General features: G+C 34.1%; 1 protein-coding gene across 18 annotated transcripts in view; it reads right to left on the minus strand.

Moving 5' to 3' along the window:
* The window catches only part of LOC126760566 (disintegrin and metalloproteinase domain-containing protein 9), a 578,909-nt gene that overhangs the window by 19,850 nt on the left and 537,980 nt on the right, over nt 1-21,079 (minus strand). For 16 of the 18 annotated variants that reach the window (XR_007667220.1, XM_050476295.1, XM_050476293.1 and 13 more), the window contains exons 19-22: nt 19,461-19,599; nt 5,787-5,948; nt 5,659-5,720; nt 2,046-2,766 (exon numbers count right to left, since the gene is read on the minus strand). Coding sequence is in view for 17 of the 18 variants with exons in the window: in XM_050476295.1 (XP_050332252.1) it covers nt 2,046-2,766; nt 5,659-5,720; nt 5,787-5,948; nt 19,461-19,599 (1,084 nt within the window). In the remaining variant the exon portion in view is untranslated. The remainder of the gene's footprint in view (nt 1-2,045; nt 2,767-5,658; nt 5,721-5,786; nt 5,949-19,460; nt 19,600-21,079) is intronic. The other 2 variants (XM_050476284.1, XM_050476281.1) reach the window with 1 other exon arrangement.

The raw sequence follows: 21,079 nt of genomic DNA on the forward strand, positions 1-21,079 counted from the left end.
ATCCAAGGGCCTTTATCCTGCGTCTCAAAACTGCTATGTAATCAATCAGGTGTTCAAAAGTTACAGGCTCCTTGTCGCAGAACCAGCAATTTGCATAAGAAGCTAGGCCCATGTAAACTGCTTCTTAAGCTTGCAGTGGCCGGTGTAGAATGCGACAAGTAGCCTAAGGTAGCGACTTGGCATGGCGCCAGCCTTGAAGTTGTGGTCAACACCTTTCTCTACTTACTCCTTCTTCCTTGCGGAACAGCTCGTGTATGGTATGAGGACCGACCGCTATGACGGGTTCATGTCCTACCTTGTTAGTGGCTGCCGCAGATCGTGGATTTACTCGTATGCGCCCGAAAGCAAACAGCTGTTGACTTTATGGGTATTTCAAGATGAGCCGAATCCAACAAAAGTTGTTCGCCTTCCAATCAAATGGTTGCCGATTTTGTTGGAAAAACTGGACACGTCAGAACAATAAATTCTGAGCGCTACACAACCATACGTGTGTCTTAGAATCAGGGAAATCAACTGCCAGACAGATCAATCTTCGTCACGGCAATGAGACTGATCACCAATCAATTGAAGCAAGTGCATTTTTCAGCAACTAAAACTTCGATTTGTTGAGTCTTCCACCGTATAGTCTTAAGTTCTTTTTATTTTCGTACGTAAAAGATAAACGCATGCTTTGGAGATACCTCAATCAGAGTTGTTCAATATAAATTAGAAAAGTTGGTTTGTTTAGGATAAACTTTGTTAAGGAATATTATTTTGAACGCTTTATTTTAGATCTTATTGAAAATCTGAAGTATACACCTGCGTAGAATTGAGCGAGAGCGATCTTTATATCCTTAGAAAAAAGGCGATTTATTTGAATCCTTTTAATTTCATCCAACATAACCTTAAAATTTAAACTGATTATGATTTCTGAGCTCAATATGGACAATTCGTGGATTATAATAAAAAGCAAGCACCCTCTTCAAGATATTGTCTGACCAACAGACAGTCTGACCTTTGGACAAAAATATTTTATCTTTAACACAAATATTTTTTAAGGATTTTGAAATATAAATGTTAACAAAAACATGGTTAAATATCATACCGAATTACTTAAAAAACTCAAATTATCTTGACAAAGAAACAAGAAATGATTATATGCCCAAAAAATGCGATTTTCATTGCAGCAATCTTCAAGTAAGGGTTAAACATATGTAGGTGCCTATTTTTGGATGTAGAAAAACTACTCAAATATTACTTAGTTATGGGTATATATAGTGTATATCAATGAGCATAAGGCTAGTGGTGTGAGAGTGTGTGCGTAAGAGTATCAAATGGGAACCAACCTTTATCACACCAGATATTCCAGTCTAAATCCTGAAAGAATATTAAGAGTTGCAAATAATTTAAGTGCAATGTGTTTCATCAGTGCATTTTATTGTTGTTTTAGTTTTTTTTATTTTTAAAAAATATTTTTATTTCCATTTTGTTATTTTTTCACTGCTTCGCTACTGGAAATTACGACTAAGTGTGTGAATATGCGTGTTAAATATAGTAAGGAGTACGACATATTTATGTGGCAGCAAGTAAAAGCGGGTTGCAGCAACACACACAAACATACATACACACATACACGCATACATACACATGAGCAGGTATACAAATATAACTATGATCACCTAAGAACAAATACATATATGGACTAGTTAGTTAGTTGTTGTTGTTAATTGAAGCGTTTTTCTTTTCTAACCAAAAATAGGCACCTACAGTCCCAACATACAAAATTCGGTTGAATACAAAGTAACCAAAAAGTGAAAAATTGAAAACGAAGATATATCGATATATCATAATGCTTAAGTACGAGTATGTAGTATGTGTATATATAGGTATATAGTATATATAAATACTGAATAAATAGTCGAATCAAAGTATAATTTATACATGTAATAAACAGTATCCATTTAACGCTCATTACGAATCGGCAAAAATCAGCAAAAAACATAAACAAAATCGTAATCGAAATCGAATATGTTAAACACACAGTGCATTTTCAAATGATTACTAACCCTTGCGACGATTCACTACAAGCGGCGGAACTATCTAATCTATAATGGCGATCGGCCTCCGTTTCGGACATTCGAATGTCCTCGGAGCCGCTAGGACTCATGTGACGCGACGAGTGATGCTCCAGCTGTCGTATCAGATCCTCCAGATTGCGTATACGCAACGGCCCAGTCGATGGGGCATCATCGTCGTCCAGCGGCGGTTGCTGTTGCTGCATTGATGGTGGCGGCTGATGCAATTGATGTTGCGAGCGATGATGATGCAATATGGCGCCGGCATGGCCGCCAATGCCCGCACTTTCGATCAGCATGTGCGCTTGTGCGGGGTCGCAAATGTTTTCGCGTGAGCTCGACTTGGAACCGCTGGAGCGCTTATACGGTTCCACGCTGTAGCCCAGCTGTGCGCTTTGGCAGTCTTGCAGTGTCTTGCGCAGCATCTCTTCGCTTAGGCTGCCGCTGCCGACGGGCGTATTGCCGGTGGCGGTGCCGCGATGTGAGGCCGCATTGCGCAATGCCTCCAATATGTCTTCGTGATAGCCGTTGAGCGATTTGAGTGTGCGCTCTACTTCGGAGACCGCCGCTCCGCCGCTGGTGGAGGCGCCGAGTGCACCGTCCTGTTGTGTTATAAGCTCGAGATTGTCGGACTGTACATCGTCGCCCCATTTATCCTTCAATTGTTCATTGTGCACCAGTCCATAGCTGTGCTTCTTCAATATACCCTTTTCTGTTGTGGCGGTTATGTTGTTGTTGTTGTTGGCGCATTTACGTGGTTTTGTGTGGGAAAAAGAATCAGGAATATAATATTTGTCTAATTTAGTTTGGCTGTGGCCACTGTGTGCAAGTGCGAGTGCGTACGGCGCAGCTGAGGCTGCTTTGGGTGCAAGGAGTGATTGTGCTGACGTTCGTTAAAGTGCACAAAGTGATGCGGATTTTGTTAGTGTAATCTTTGTAAATTTAAATAGTTTGTTTGCGCATTTGGTTGAGTAATCAAGCAGATTACGAATGTTTTTGCCTTAAGTTGAAGCCGGTCAAAAAACAAGAAGGTACTAACAGAGGTTTTTGGACTGCCATTCAAAACCGTACCTCAGCGAATCAAAAAATAAACAATGATTTACCCTGCCCTAAATAGCTTTATTCTGCATAAACATAAGTAAAATTGATCAGATTTGAGGTGGAATCTATAAATAATATATTACTTTTATAGGTTTCTAAAGTTCCTTAGGTTAGGTTAGGTTTAATGGTCGATCCCAGCAGGATCACACTTGGACTGCTTGTAACGCTGTTTCGTTGTGGTACGTAGTACTATTGTAATCGACGATGTCAGCTTCGGCTATAACCTTGGTTCGAGGAAGGCATACTGCCCAGATGTTTTAATCTCAGTGGTGCAAAATCTAGACGATGGAGCAGATAGTGTCTGGATGTTTCCACCTCACTTTCTTCTATAGCAATTTTGACAATTTGCATACGCCTGAAATTTTATCCTTGCAACATAAATGTCTACTGCAATGTCTATGAGGTACAGTAAGCAATTGTATAACAGTTTGACAAGAGTTGACCAAAATGGTTCATCGGCAGCGGATTAATATATATTTGTCGAATATATTTGCCAACGCAGCGCAAGAGATGTCTAAGGTCAGTCACTTTTCGTCTAATTTTGTTGTCTTGAAAATGAAATGTATCTAATCATAGCACAAGTATTACTTATTTATAACCTTACTAAGTTTGGATAAGCCTAAGTTGCTGAGTAGCTAGTATCATTTTTGGTGCATTGTGCATCGAAATCGAATCCTTAAGTATTTGCAGAGAGGTTTTTTGAAGTCTACTTTCCAGTCGTGTCTCTGTTAATGAATATAACAAACAAGTTAAATAAACAGTGCCTTAAAATCGTTGGGTTGTCATCAGAGAGATAACAAAGGAGCTCAACATATCTTAAGGATCAACTCAATACATTTTGGTTAAAGTTTTGGTTAATGTTTTGGTTACAGTTTTGGTTGCAGTTTTGGTTAAAGTTTTTGTTTAAGTCTTGGTTAAAGTTTTGGTTAGAGTTTTGGTTAAAGTTTTGGTTAATGTTTTGGTAAAAGTTTTGGTTAAAGTTTTGGCTAAAGGTTTGGTTAAAGTTTCGGTTAATGTTTTGGGTATGAAGCGTGTCAATACTACCCGTTGAAAGGAAGTGGGAGATTAGAGAGATAACAGAAATTTTCAAAATATCTTATGGATCCACTCAACACATCTTGGTTAATGTTTTGGGTACGAAGCATATCAATACTACTCGTTGAAAAGGCTCTGAGTGCGCCGTTACGTTCTTTGTGACACATCTGTTTTTGTAAATGCATAATCTGATCCGAAGAACGCGCCATGAGTCCATTGATCATATGGAAATATATAAAATCGCCAGACAAATTCCTCGCTTCGGAAAGAAACATCTTTCGAACATAAACTACTTTAAATATGAAGTTTAAACTTCACAAGAACATAAAAAAAGGTTGCATCAATCCAACTAAAAATTTTTTTTTATCAAACCGCTTTGTGTGTGCAGTTTAAAAGGACCCGTCTAAACAGTCGACATATTGCTTCAGTTGTTGTTGCTAGAAGATCGACAACTATACATTAGTTGCCCTATATAATATGGGTACTAAATAATTATTGGTCTCGCTTGATTACTCCTTTCTTATAATATTGTACAATACCACCATTTCTTGATCTTCATAATAAAAAATTATATTTCAACGTAAGTAAATAAAACAAAATAATATTCGTGCAATTCTATGCCTCACTTCCGAATGAATAATGGCGTCGATCACTTCAACTCTGAAGTACGGCTGGTCGAAATTCATTCGAAAATGAAATATAGCTCCCACAGGATTGGATTGAGGCACCGATTTCGAATGGCATATCCCACCATAAGTCAAGTTAGTACACATTTGTTGCATAAAGTCCACGCTCAAGGCGTTCGCTGCCATTACAACGCCACGCAATTATCGTATTACTGAGAAACAAGTATTTGAAGTGAATTTCAATTATGTTGCATTAAAAAACAAAACTGTAAGCAGAAATTTGAAGCGCATTTAATCACAATTAACAGACTAGACTAGACTAAAGTTTAGTAAGTACTAAATCGAAACTGACAAAAACATTGAATGCGACGTAACTGTATTGTAATTGTAATTGTAATTGTAATATTTATTTATAACGGCACGGCAAGCACTAACTAATTGTTAGTTATGTGGTATATTTGAGTATGTAAGTTGGTATGTAGAAGTTACAGCATATGTACTTGTACTATATATTAGTAGGTATGTATGCAATAAATACGAGTACAGCACTCATTTAATTAACGGTATTATTTGTATTTGTAATTGTATTTTTTTAAATATTTGATTTATTTTTTATGATTTTTTATTGCAACTAACAACACTAATCAGGGCTGAGCACAATTAGGTGGAACGTCAACAAGTGGCATTGTTGTGTGTGTACTTATATATATATTTGTGGGTGTAAAAAGTTTGTTGTTGTTGTTAGTAGTTATAGAATATGCGAGTTTAGTAACGAATGCAATTTAGACAAGTGTACAATTGATTGTGTGTGTGTGTGGCAAAAAGGCAAACAAGGTACCTACCAGAATGGGCCTGATCGTCCTCGCCGCCGCCGGTATAACGGCGACCATGTATGCTTTTATCCCTGAAATTTGTAAAAATTAAATTTTAAAAATCTCCTTTTTTTTTGGAGGGAGCTTTTGTGTCGCACCTGAAGCCGGCCTGATTGGCGTAGACCAATTTGCTGGAACCGTCCAGTGAAACCTCCTCGACCGAGTGATGATTTGCGGCAGTGGCTGCGGCGCTGGCATAGCCCTTGGCGATGGGCTTTTTCGAATATGGCGGATCGTACTTGAGTGTAGTGGTTTTGCGTCTGTGTTGCCGGCGTGTAACGGGTCATCACACAAGTTCCCAACGTTGTTGTGGTTATTGGTGTCATCATGTTGCCATCCATCAAGCAGCCACATTCACATCCATTGAACCATTTATTTCATTTTTTAAATTTCATTTCATTTTGAATATTATTATTTTTCAGTTATTTTTTAATTATGCATGAGCATGCATTTTGAGTTTTAAATAATTTAATTTTATATTTATGTTTAGAAATTTGCATAAAAGTCGTTTTTTGCGGTTTGCATTTCAGATTTGTGGTGTTTTTTTGTTTGTTAATTTTTGATAATTTTTATTTGTTTATGGTTTGATTTTGATTGGTTTTTCGCAAATATTAATGTCATAATATATTTGGTTATGTAAATTTATATAAAAATATATATATATTTTTTTTTTGGTTTGATTGATTGATTGGTTTTGTTGGTGATGCGATGATAGTTGATTTAATTTGCAAATTAATAGTTTTCGGATTTTGGTCGAGTGGTAAACATATGTACGTAGTAGGTAGATATGTACGTTTTATTTTTGGTTTGTGGTTGTATGAAAAATTTGAACAACAATAAAAAAACGTGAGCTTGATTAAAATCGATCATTCATCAGCATATTGTGTTTCAACCCAGTCAATAGTATGTATGTATGTAAGCAAGTAGGTAAGCATGTGTGTATATAGTTACGTGTGTGTGTGTGTGTGTAAATATGTACTAATAGTTATGTATGCTAAGTAATAGTTTGCACATAAGATTGCTGAATTGTGTGGTTCTTCTTGAGAAATCATAAAATGTGCGCTTGTTAGTAGTTTAATAAATAACGGCATTAATACATACAACAAATGAAAATGAAAATAAAATTGTTGCACAATCTGACATAATTGAAGACTAAAAGCCAAGACAAACCAAATAATAAACGAAATTTTGCAAACACTAAAAAAATAAAACCGAAATTATTTTGCAACTGCGCTAAGCTGTCACTAGTTTTTTCTATTACGTTTGAAAATTTCATTTTTTTAAACCAATTCCGTATTTTGAAATTTTGCATACAATATTTTTTTTTATTCTACAACCAATTGCATAAGAATTTTCATATTTCTAGTGAAAATATTTTTATAAAATAGAAAAAAACTTAAAGCGTTGTTAATATTACCGTTATGTTTGAAAATTTTTTTACCAATTTTATTTATAATTTTTACTACATTTGATCAATTTCATTTTCGAAGTCTACAGTGTAAGAGATTTTTATTTCGCCTCAGTTTGAAAGTATTTGTCTTTTTAATACCGCAAAGTTAATTCAACCAGTGAGTATACTTGGAGAGTAGACAGAGTAGCATAGAAGTAAATTTAGTTCGACCTTTCTTCTTTTACTTTGATAAATTCCACGATCTCTGCTTTTTAATTGGTTGTAAGGATCCATGGTTGGAGGACGGAGGCATGTGTAGAAGTTCACGCAAGTGAGGAAAGTTCTCTGAGCGCCATTCATTTGGGAATGGCCAGCAACAAGTCTTTTACACATGGCTCAAGCAGGTCATGACTTACGGTCTTAAAGGAAGTATCCTCTGGGTAGCCAAAAACATCCCTTTGAAGGCGAGATAAAATGAGCTACTAAAGCTACTTGTCTTTCTTTGGAAAAGAAAAACCACCAACCAAATCGACCGTGCTGTGATAGGCGGGAAACATGTCTCCAGTGTTACGCTCCGAGACCCTAACCTTGACTCGGACAACTATCTTGTGGCAGGCAAGATATGTACCCGCCTCTGTGGTGCAGCAAAAAACGTACGTCAACAAACAGAAGGAAGGTTAGACTGATGCACAGAGCATACTGAAATTATGGAGGGAACACTTCTCCAGCCGGCTGAATGGTGAAAGTGTAACAGTGAAAGAATAACACCAGGAGATGGTGAACACGATTTCCAATCGATGTCGATGGAGCGGACGTTCCATTGCCCAACCATGAAGAAGTTCGAATAGCTATTACCCGTCTAAAGAACAACAAAACAGCGGGGATCGGTGGATTGCCAGAATAGCTTTTCAATCAAAGAACTGATTAGGAGCATGCATCAGCTTCTTTTTAGGATATGGTCGGACGAAAGCATGGCCGACAATTGGAATTTAAGTATGCTCTGCCCAATCCACAAAAAGGGAGACTCCCCAATTTGCGCCAACTACCGTGAAATAAACCTCCTAAACATCCCATATAAGGTTCTATGGAGCGTATTGCGCGAAAGATTAAAGCCTCCGTCAGCAAACTGATTGGACCTTATCCGTGTGGTTTTAGATCTGGCAATTCAACAACTGGCCAGATATTCACCATGCGCCATATCTTGGAAAAGACCCGTCAAAAAAGAATCGTCACACACCACCTCTTCGTCGATTTCAAAGCTGCCTTTGACAGCACGAAAAGGAGCTGCTTTTATGGCTTCAACAAGCGCGCCGTTAGTTCTGCTTTCTCCAAGTTGAACAAAGCAGTGACGATAGTGAACGAAGGCAAGAGAAAATATCTCCTGTCATCTAAAAAACAGTCGTCGCATTCGCGACTTGGCTCCTATGTCACTGTTGACAGTCATAACTTCTGAAGTCGTAGATAACTTCGTCTATCTTGGAACCAGTATTAACATCAACTACAATATCAGCTTCGAAATCCAATGCAGAATAACTCTTGCCAACAAGTGCTACTTCGGACTGAGTAGGCAATAGAGAAATTAAGTCCTCTTTCGTCCAAATTCTACAAATCACTTATCATCCCGTACTGCTCAATGGTGCGGAAGCATGATGACAACATCTGATGACCGCATTCGATGGAACAATGAGCTGTGCGAGATATATGAGGACATTGACATAGTTCAACGAATTAAGAGACAGCGGCTACGCTGGCTAGGTCATCTCGTCCGAATTGGTGAAAACACTCAAGCTTTGAAGGTTTTCGATTTAGTACCCAGCGTTGGAATAGGAGGATCTCCGTTGGGGAGATCAGGTGGAGAAGGATCTGGCTGCTTTAGCTATCTCGATTTGGCGCCAACAAGCGAAAAGAAGAAATAACTGACGCGCTTTTGTAAACTCGGCTATAACTGCGTAAGCGATGTCTACGCCAATAAAGAAGAAGAGGATATGTACTTATAACCGGAACAGGGTTTAATAACTTTGTTACAAAGTTTGTAGCACCCAGGAAAAATGTAGAAATTACATATACACGAACTAAGCCGATTTAGACATCTCAGTTTTTGAGATATCGATTGGAAATTTCGCATACATTCTTTTCTCTCTAAGACGTTGGTCGTGTACCGGCACCGCCAGTGACGGACCATTTTCGAATATGGCTGCTATACTAACTAATTTGGATGTGATTATTGAACAAGACAACGGTAGAGGCCCCGAAGAAGTTGTTAAGATCAGATCACCATAGCACGTAGCTGCAATACAAACTGTCAGACACAAAAAACAAAATTGTGTAAGGATTCTATGGTATCTGTGAAGGATATTATAGCTTGTGTGCCACCGAAGTTCACGTTCTTTCTTTTTTCACGAATTAATGGGCAATATATTTGCAATGAATTTGCCAAATCGTTGGCTTCTATAACAAACAAATGCAAGAACAATAAAAATCTCTTACATGCGCGTTAAAAAAATGCTGGCAATGTTAAATGTTAAATGAAAAAACAATTTTTTTCTTATTTAATGTAATGATCTAAGGCAAAGGCTAAAATCAAACATTTTTTTTATACCTGGAAAAGATGAAAATATTTTTTCCATTATAGCGATTAACGGTATTGGCAAGTGAAATGAACGATTATTTTTTTGTGGATTTTCATGTGCATATTTGTGGTTGTTAAATGTTATTGTTATTTTTTTATTATCATTATTGTTATGCAATTGCAAATAGATATTGACATATAAAATTTTTTTTTTTGAGAATTTTTGTACGCAATTCAAGGCAAATACACATTATGACAATTTTCATTGTAAACGTTATTATTGTCATTGTTATCACACAGTTAGTGGTAAATATATATTTTTTTAAAGCATTTTTTGGTTTTCATTTTGCAGTTCACATTGCAAATTGCGAGTTTATCAAGTCGGTTAGTTGGTTGGTTGGTTGTATTTGTTGTTGTCGTTTGATTTTTTTGTAAGTTACAAACGTTGTTAGTTGTTGTTGTTGTAGTTGGTTGTGTTGAAGTTGTGAAGTAGTTAGATTGGATTGGGTAAGACGGTTGTTGATTAGTTTAACGGTTGTTTGGTCATTTACAGGATGGTTGGTATATGTTTAAGGGGGGCAGGTGGTGGTTTTACAAAGCGGTGTACGTTATTTTAATTCATAGTGTATTATATATGTATATGTTTGCCATTGTAGCATTTAGTGTGTTTGCGTGTGTATTAGTAGTTGTGATTGTGTTTGCTTTTTTTTAAGTTTTTTTTTGTGTTTTTTCATTAAAAAAAAACTTTTTTGTGGTTTTGTATTTTTTTGGGAGCGGGAAAATGTTCATACATCGATATACAAACAAAGGTGTCAAGCGCAGCAGGTTGTGGCAACAACACATTTATTTGTACATCTTGTACGATGTTCTGTTAGTAATGCGGCAGCACATTACGCTACTATATTCTATTTGCTCAGTAGAAAGCACCACCATAACTCAAAACGACAGTCTATTGTATTTATTATTTTTTTTTTAGTAAATTCTTTCAATGCTCTCAACTTTTTGTGAAATATTTAAATATATTTTTTTTAAATTTCAATTTCTTTAATTTTTGCGAGCGGAGATTTGTGAAGCCACGCTGAAGCCTTGCTTAAACTCTCAACGAGACATTTTTACAACACCAATAAAAAAATATGGTTTTCCAGCTATTTTTGCATGACGAATTGTTGCCTTAAAACTGACTTGGCATTATAAGCCAACCAGCAAGGCTCCAGGCATGCACTCCCTTCATCTCTTTGCCGGCACAATGAAACGTTTCAATTATATTGTTGTTGTTTTTAAGCTTTATTTCTCGTAAGTGGGTGTTTAACTGCTTGTCAAATGTCTAAGTGCGTGTGTGTGTGCTTTCTGTCTTGTGTCTGCGTTTGCGTGTTTTATTGTTTTGCATTTAAGCTTCTTCTGCTTTTGCTCTCCCAATTCTCTGATTTTTTTTTTTTAATTTCTAAATTTTTTCTTGTGTGCTGTGTGGTTGTTGTTGTAGACATCGAGATAAATACACTACACTTAATAAAGTATTATACATTATTTACATATATACACACACATAGCAGCAACTCAAGTTCTATACAAAACGTGCTGTAAACCAATTGCAAAAAAAAAACACAAAAACAAAAAAAAAATTACGAAAATTCGAAACACTAATATTGATTTTGTCTGACTGCTTGGAAAAACTTGTTTGAATTTTAACAGCTTATTAGACTTAATAGCTCCCCGGTCCAACTAAACACGAACAACTATGGTAACTGAGACACTTGCAAACATATGCGTCTCGCTTGCAAAACGAAACACAGTTGCAACATACAAAAACAAAAAAAAAGTATTAAAATATTAAACAAATCACATACTAAGAACTTCAGTTTCTACTGTCCTTGGACGCAGGCGGTGTACTTACCGACCTCACACGAAACGGTTCGCACGAATTCTGTTGTAAATCTACGAAATTCTACTAACTTTAACAAGGAAGTATTTCGAAGAACTTGAAATTTCTTTATACCGTTTATTAATTTTTTTAAAATTATGTTTATAACTATTTTTTTTTCTATAATTATTATAGAGATTAGAAATGCGTCAAATAAGTATAGTTATATGATTTTTCAATGGTATGTAAAACGAATTTCACTTTGACGTAGAGTAAAATAGCTGAAAAGGTCTAGTATTGAATCAAAATGCCCTTTAAAGCGTTTGAAAATATACTACTAAAAGCTTTTCTTTAAATACTATACTGAAAGTACACGTTGCTTGGTCCTTGTATTAGGTTTAGCCAACGGACTTAAACATTTATTAACCCTACTTGTACCAAGTCCTAACTTATATCAAAGGCGAATGTATGCCACGCTTATCAAGGCTCTCTCTATGTTTGTCCAAAAACAGCTGATGTTAAGCCAGTCAAACACGTTTCGAAGTGTGTATTGTGGTGGCCGACAGGTGGCGCACAGCTCGCAAAAATATTCACAAACGGCAATGTGAAAATATCACCGAAACTTTGGACTGAAATCTCAGCCAGAAAGTTGAGTTTTACTTTCATTCTTGATGGTGAAAAAATCTAGTCTTGAGAAGTTGTGTGGAGAAGGCTGAAAATAAGTGGATGTTTAAGGGTTCCCAAAACATTACATAATTCTTACCAAAAAGAAGCCATCGAAGCAAACGTTTGAGCTATTTTAATGATTTGTTCTACCACAAAAGTAAGTAATGCTATTTTAAGAAATCAATGAGCTTATCCGCTTATATTTAATGTTAAACCTTTTTAACAAAGTTATTTTATGTAATCAGTGCCTAATCTCGTCATCAATAGCATCCATTCTCTTTGTGTTAAAACTGTACGTGTGCCAGGTCACAGCGGAATCGGTGACTGATGAGCTAGCCAGAAAAGGCACCCTAGAACCGCTATCAGTAGAATGGGAGCGGGTCGCTGTTCCCGTATCCTCTGGTGTTCTACTACGAGTATTAGATAGCTGGTTTCAAGGCTTAAACCGAACTGGCTTTCTGAGTTCTTCATCTCTATGGATTCACAAGGGACTACATATAACAGTCCACGTTTGATCTATCTATGTTAGCCATCTAACGGTTACGGTTAAAAAACCTAAAAGAAAATCGAATAACTAGATGGTGCGGATCTAGCACGACTTTAAATTTTCCGATAAGATGGCTTGACTTATTACGATATACGCGTTGAGGCGATTTTTTTTGATTCCTCGACTAGTTATCTATGTACTACTGTGGCAAAAGAAAGATTCTCTAATTAAAGAATGTGCCAAATGTCACATCAAAATAATCTAAACATACAGTGCATTCGGCGATTTTTACGATGAGTGAAATTATTCAACAAAGAAGTTCCATTAAATTTTGTGTGCAAGATGAAATTTCTGGTGCCGAAACGTTCAGAATGTTGGAAAAGGCCTCAGTGATATTTGTTTGTCACGAACAAGTGTCTTTGATTGACGACGAACCACATACACCAACTGATGATCAACACATCAATAAAATAAAGGAATTGGTGTTCAAGAATCGACGATTAACAGTCAGAAATTTTACTGTCATAGTTGGAATATCGGAAGGATCAGTGAAAACCATTTTGAAAGACCGTTTGGGAATAAGAAAAGTGAAAACACGATTGGTTCCACAATCACTTATGATTTTCGAAAAACAGCGCTCCGTTAACGTCTGTGAAATGCTTCCGATTATCAGAATATCAAGAAACATATTATTTCTGGCGATGAGTCATAGCTTTATGCTTACGACCCGGAAACAGACGATCAATCGGCCGAATATCATAATAAAGGTGAGTAGAAGTAGAAAAAACGTCAAGACAAGTCGATTATCAAGGTTATGTTGATAGTTTTCTTCGATTATTGAGGTGTGGTGGAGTCGGAATTCTTTTCGACCGGACAAACTGTCGATAAGGAATAATATTTGAGTGTTATGCGTTATTTACGCGAAGCTGTTAGTAAAAAAGGGCCGTAAGTATGGGCCGACAACTCTTGGCTTTTGCACCACGATTATGCACCGTCGCATACTGTATTGATTCTTTGCGAGTTTTTCGCCAAATTATCAACCAATATTGTGCCGCAGCCACCTTATGCGTCTGATTTAGCTGCTGGTCAAAGTCTTACTATTTTTGCTCATAGTAGTATTGATTATACATATGTTTATATGTATATACAATTCAGACATTAAAGTAAATAATAAAATGGTATATTAGTCGAATTAATGGAAGAGAAATACTTCAGAAATACTTCCTTGTAGCAAACTTTGCCACTCTAGAGATTTTCATAACTTTGTTTAATTGTATATAGAATTGTACGAATATAATTTCACCTTTATTTCACAATTATACAAGTATCATTGCTTCCAATAATCTGGCTAATTAACCGCTTTTTAACTATTTTCTTTGCCGAAAATCCCTAGATTGAACTGCTTGTGCTTGTACAAACCTGTGTGCTTAGGTCCAATACCGTTATTGGCTACAAAATAGTAATAACCCTAAACCACTAACTCTATTTAAGTATATACTAAAGTATATATGCTTGTATAGACCTACTAAATAGTCAGCTTTCTCCACTAAATCACTACAACTAAATGCTGCTGTATTTATTTAGTCGTTCATGAATGTTTGTATGCATGTAAGCGTTTAACGCTAGGACACCTACAGCTATTGCTAGTTGCTAGTTGCTATTGTTATAAATATTTGTATTTGTTGTAGCTCATTAAATAGTAATTGTAGTAGTAGTTAGTTGGTTATGGAAAGTAACACGTGCTTGCAACAGCTGACTGACAACTGCAACTATTTCTTGTATATAGTATATTTGTACATATATATTTCTTGTAAATTACTTAGTTTTTGTTTTATATTAAATTATTTACTAGCGTGCGGCCGTTGAAAGGCGGCACCAAAAAGTAGTAATGAAAAATTCTTTAAGTCACATTTCACGTTTGAACATTTCGGTTTGCTTTTGTTGTTATTGTTTCTGCGTGATTATGTTTTGTAGTAGATTACAAATCATAACAAAATAAAATGGAAGATTTCTTATAAAAAATAAAAATAATAAATTATTTATTCAAAAAAAAATGAAATTATAAAACTGCATTTGCAGAAAAAAGTCAGTCTTATTTTTACTTTTGTAATTTTTTGCTTAAATACATATATGTATATGTATGTATAGGTAGTTATATGTATTATTACTCGTATAAGGCGCTGAACTTTTGTTGAAATGAAACCCACTTGCATTGTTGTAATGTCAGTACGCTGAGTTAACGAAAATGTTGCATTGAATTGAAGGCGCTTTGGCGATTTTGGGTAGCGAATTTTTGGGGGTTCAAAAACTCATACAAAATTTCAATATTCGCATTTGAAATTTTTTTACACAACTACGGGATTTTTGAGGCGCTACAATGTTTTTTAATATTTTTTTTTTTTTTTGATTTTCTAGTCCAGGTTTTATACAGAAAATAAGAGAATTTAATTTCAAACAAATCAAATAAAGAAAACAAGTTTAGGAAAGCTCAAAAAAGTAACTGGAAATAATTTTAGGATAATCATTACTACTTTTGAAAATGTTTTAGCTTAAAACTAAACGCGTTTTTCGTTAGCTAATCTTTGATTTGTGACAATAGTACTACCTTCTTCAATCAAATTCTTTTTAAAATTGAAAAAAAAACGCGCTTCCGCATAGATCTTTGAGTTACTCGAAAACCAAAAAATTTAGAAATATTGAAATTGAAATTTGCACACAAATAATTAACTGAAACGTACATTTGACAACGTTTTCTTAAATACAGCACATTTATGTATTTACATACACAGAAGAAATTGTTTGAATTATTTAGAAAGTGAAATAAAGGCTTAGAGAAATTTACAAATATACAAAAATCAAGCAAAACTTTGTTTCTTTTTTTTGGTTATTGCTTCACAACACTATTTACATTTAGATAAGAAAGTAATTAGAAGACGTTTATGTTTTTTTTGTTTTTTTTTCAAAGAGGAAAAGCTTATCAACTGCATTTTGGAATTGAAACTACAACTAAAGTAGAAGAAAGTAAAACAAAATGTTGGAGAGTGGATTGAAAAAGCTTGAATGAGTGTAAATGAGTCCTGCTTTAGTTCGTATGTATGCACCTATATGAGTTCTTTAAGTGTTTGTTGTTTTTTTTTTTTTGTAATTTCTATTCATTAAAAAAATCGTTATTGACCATAAAGTGCCGACTTTTTGATAGTTTTGTGTCTAGTTGCTGATTTTGCTTGAGAGATATGTGTTTTGGTAAAGTTCCTCGCACATTTTTTGTAATTGTTGTAGAGAGAACCAAAAAGAAAATATATTGTTTCAGCTTTTAAGAAGAAATTCAGTGATTCTAATTATGCTTGGGTGAGGTTTGTGGCACTGATCTTCATGTTGTCTTACTCCTTCTATCTCTCCCGAAATGTCTATATGTACTGTCACATGGTAAAGCAAAAGGCCTTTTTAAGGCCAAAAGTCCTCTGCATTCAACTAAAGATATTTCGAGAGTATCCCAAAATTCTAATACTTCAAATAGATAGCTGGATAGTAAAATTGAGGCTTTGCACTGCGATCTATGGTCTATTGTGCCCTCCCATATATCACATATGGTCACCAAGTTCCACCATCCGGAATAATTCTAGGAGCCTGCTATGCTCGACTGAGGTGATGTAATCCTTGTTCACGTAGATGGAATCTAGGGCCTTGAGCCTGCTTCTGCAAATTGCTGGGCATTCCAGAATCTGGTGCTCTGGAGTTTCCTGTTCCATGCCACAGAACCGGCAGTTTTCGCAAGAGACTAGCCTATGTTGGACAAGTGCTTCCTGAGTCTGCAGTGCCCTGTAGAGGCGGAAGGAGGCGAAATTTGTCCCGGGGTAGATTGATCATTTCCTTAAACCGTGCAAGGTTATACCCTCCCAGAAGTAGGTTGACATGGCGCATACCTGCCGACAATGTTATTCTCTCCCACTCTTTTCTCTGTGCGGAGCAGTTCTGTTATAGTGTGGGTTCTACTGCAATGCATGGTTCTGGTCCCATCATACTGAACGCTGCCGCAGAGCTTTTTGAAGATTTTTAAAGACTCATGAATAGTGTATAAGTAGGTTCCGGCGAAAGTCTGACTTGTGGCGTAGATGTACTTTTACACATTTATAGATCTATGAAAAATACATGCTCTGTTATCTGAATATAGCTGCTATTAACTTCTGCTCTGAAATCAATAAACTAGAAATTCTACAATTTTGAAGTTCATAAAAAGAAGTTATGTGTACAACACCCGTTTCTCCACTATATGATTTGGGCAAAAGTCAGTAGAGAAGGTTGATAATAATAAATATAATAGAGCTCTACAACTCTTGAGCTTAAATTACTTTGCACAGGTGCAAATATCAATGTTGGATGTATGTTCTTCTTCTGTTTATAGAATCCGATTTAGAAGCATTCGAAATCGCGAAAGTTATTTAAAATTTGGATTAATTCACTTGCATCAATTTGCGATCTCTACCACAACAAGGCAATATGACAACGATCGAAAGAAATCGAGTAAATGAAATTTTAAATTTTGGGAGTGCGTTAGGGCTTGAAGTTGGCTGCTGAATAAATAAGTTGGAATAGAGAAAGAGAGATAGAGAGATATAAATGATCAAATGTAATACACATAGGTATTTTTTCAACTCTCTAATTTTCAGTGACAGACTTTCACAGAGTGGTTTGCTGAAGCATTCATGATCCTATGATGCCACGAGTCTCTATGCCTTCTTATGTGTGGCAAATAAAACGGATTTTCGTTGATTTCACTTAGCAATTTAATCTTATATTTTACTAATTGGATCGGCGAGAATATAAGAAAGCAGTGACGCATGTAATTGTTTCAAGTCTAGTAAAGCCTTCTTTCGACGAATAGAGTCCACATTCGACAAGTCTAACTAGGTGTTAACCCATAAAACATTAAACTATATTTACAAAGTAACACATATCTCAGCAAGATAAGAAACCTAAATTTTTTTCACTTTGTCTTGGTCAATTAAGCTTTTTGATAGTTAGTAATAAAAGTGCTTTCCTCCTTTTTCTGTGAGTATCTACTATGTTTTTAATTTTTAAGTTTAATTGTCTGTCTCTGGTTAGTAGCAGTGCTTGCATTTTACTTTTACAAGAAAGTAAATTTTTATTGTGTCTTGTATGTACATGTGTTGTGTTAATTGTTAATGCGATTTAGTAAACAAAGTAATAATGTTAGTAAAATTAGGTACATATATACAAAAATTTGTTCAAAGCAACCAACACAACCAAATACCGAAATAAAATTCAATAAAAGAAATTTGCAAATCGTAAAACTATTAAAAATAAATATTTAAAAAAGTATTTATGCACATAAAATATATACTATTTAAGAAATAAAAAATTATTAAATTAATTTATATTTTGTATAAACTTTCCGATAAAAAAATTTAAATGAAAATACATTGTTATAAATAAATAATATTTTATAAGATAAATAAACTGTTCGATAAAAAATATTTTTTGTATGAAAAAGATTAATAAAAGAACTAAAAATAAAACTACGAAAAAAAATTTTAAGATATATTAAAAAAAAAAAACAATTTTAAATTTTACTCTTAAAAATTGAAAATTTAAAATTTTTTTTCTTAATTATTACTAAAAACATGTAAAAAAATATTAATTTTATTTTATAAACTTTTTAGGTAATAAAAAAATTAAATAAGTAAATTTTTATGAATAAATATTCTTTTATAATATAAATAAATTTTTTGATAAAAAATCTTTTTGTAGGAAAAATAATAATAAGAAGAACTAAAAATAAAACCACAAAAACAATTTAAAAAAAAATAAAATTTTGTTCTTAAAAACTTAAAATTTAATAAATTTATTTTTAAAAATTAAGAATTTTAAAACTTTTTTTTATATTAAAAATTTATAAATCTTATTTTTAGAAATTAAAAGTTAAAAAAACGTAGCTTTAAAAATTAAATATTTATATTTTTAAATTATTTTTCAATTGATTTTGATAAGCCTTTAATTATTAAAAAATAATTTTTTTAATTTTTTATCAATTGATTTCGAATATAAAGCTTTAATTGTTAAATATATTATCTTCATATTTTTTATAAATAAAATGATAAATATATAAATAAAATATATTTTATATTTTTTTATAAAAATAATTTTAGTTTAGTAATCTTCTTTAAATAAATAAAATTTCGAAAATAAATAATTTTATTTTATAAATAAAAAACACAAAAAATAAAAATATTTCGTTGTTGTTTTAAAAATAAGTAAATTTCCAGAAATAAAAAATTTTTTTTTTTAGAAAAGATATAAGTAATAATAATAAAATATTTCATGATAAAATATATTTTTTAACTATTAGTTAAAAAAAGATTTCATAAAAATTAAATAATTTTAATTTAATAATATTTTAAAGATAAGTAAATTTCCATAAATAAATATTTTTCTGTAATAAAAAAGTACAAGTAACAATAATAAAACATGAACATAAAAAATATTTTTTATATGAAATAATTATGATAAATATTAGTTAAAAAAAAACATTGCATAAATATTTTTAAATAGTGTCATAGAAAAAAATAAAATTAGAATTAACTGATTCAAGGCATTTCAGTGTTAGCGAAACGCTTGCTGGCAGTTGATTTTTACTGTTTTTTTAAATTTGTTTTCAAATAAAATTTGGTTTTAATTAATTTTGAAATTAGTTTTTTCCAGAATAGGTAACTGTTTTTTGCGTTTGGTATTTTTGTATTTGTTTTTCTTGATTTAAGTTTTTCATTACTTCTTTTCAACTAACCTCAGACACAGGGAGAAGTTTCTATGTACTACAACTGACCTGTAGCACAGTGCCATCAAGGTGAAAGTAACAAAAACGAACCCAACAACTGACATTAGTACACCGACCAGGAATACTGTATTTGAGCCGTGGTAGTTCTCTATACGAGTGTGAACGTTGTTATTGTTTTAGTTGTTATTTGGTGGCAAGTAAGATGATTTTTTGTTTGTTTTGTATCAATTTTTTTTAAGTTGTTGTTGTGTAATATTAGATATATATTTTTTAAGGTGGGTGGGGCGGGTAGTGGGTTGTGGAAAAGTATATAAAATAATTGGTATTGATTTTTTATTTTTTTTATTTTTTTTTTTTTGGTAGGAGCAGGGAAGCGGTATATGTAGTTTTGTTTGTAGGCGTTTAAGAAAATATTTTTTATATAAAATGTTCATATGTATATGTGTGTAGAGTACATTCATTGAAAAAGTTTTCAGTATTTCAGTTTAGTAACACAAGAACCAAAAAAATATAGCACACAAGGTTGGGCGTCGTATACACATTGTTATTGTTGTTGTTCCGCAAGCGTTGTGGACGTTATTTAGGCGTTGGTTGTTGTAGTTTGTGGTGCAGTTGACGTTGTATTTGTGACGCGCAATTTGTATAAAAATAAAGTTTAGAATTTCATTTGATTGGCATAAGTCAATATAGTAGGGATATACATATATTATAAGATTGTTTGGCTTAAATACAGGAGAAAGGCATATGTATTAAATAATTTTCGTTTTACTTCGCCAAGGAAACAAGTTTCCAGGCAGCGAGTATAATGAGCGTGAAGTTAACGCGACTGCTTTGCTAGCATTACTTTGGTTTTGTTTACGCAGGTGTCTATGTACTACAGTGGCACTAAAACTCTTATATATTTTGGATGTAGCTACTTGTGTGGGCAATAAATACGAGCACTTCAGTTTGATTGAAGCGTTCTCGGCTGCTGTGCCGGTTGTTCGTGGTTGCTGGCTGCAATATTAATCAAGTCTAAATGCAACAACAACAACACCACCAGCAACCTACTATGACAATGGTAATCCACTAATACACGCATTGTGATGTGATTTGATTTGATTTGATTTGGCAAGGAGCAATGAGTGAGGCGGGTTCGAAAAAGCGGCAAAAGTGAAAAAGTAGTACGAAACGGCCATATACATATGTATGTTTATAGTGTAGTATATATGTGTGATAGCAACACTCCCCACTCGTATGCAAGTGTGAGCAGTAATGATTTGGAGCGCTTGGGTGTTTACATTGGCGTTGTCTTTATTTTATTATTTTATTTTACTACGCTTTGGAGCAAAAACTTCGCCAGTCTACGCAGTTGTTATGCTCGGCACGTACATGAAGTGTCTTTCACATGACTTCTTTGCTGGCTGATTCTTAAAATTTAGCTGGCTTGCATCCAAAAACTTGACAGATGTGTTACTGGCATGACAATTGCGGTGAATTCGGCATTGTGCTAACGTCTGTCGCATAAAGAATTCATACACACATATATACATGCACATATATGGCATGTGTGCTATGTATATATCGTTCAGCTTCGTGCAATTTATATTTTAAATAATGCTAATCCTTTGTAAAATCGTGCTTTATAG

The sequence above is a fragment of the Bactrocera neohumeralis genome, chromosome 5, assembly GCF_024586455.1.
Source record: "Bactrocera neohumeralis isolate Rockhampton chromosome 5, APGP_CSIRO_Bneo_wtdbg2-racon-allhic-juicebox.fasta_v2, whole genome shotgun sequence".
Lineage (NCBI taxonomy): Eukaryota > Metazoa > Arthropoda > Insecta > Diptera > Tephritidae > Bactrocera > Bactrocera neohumeralis.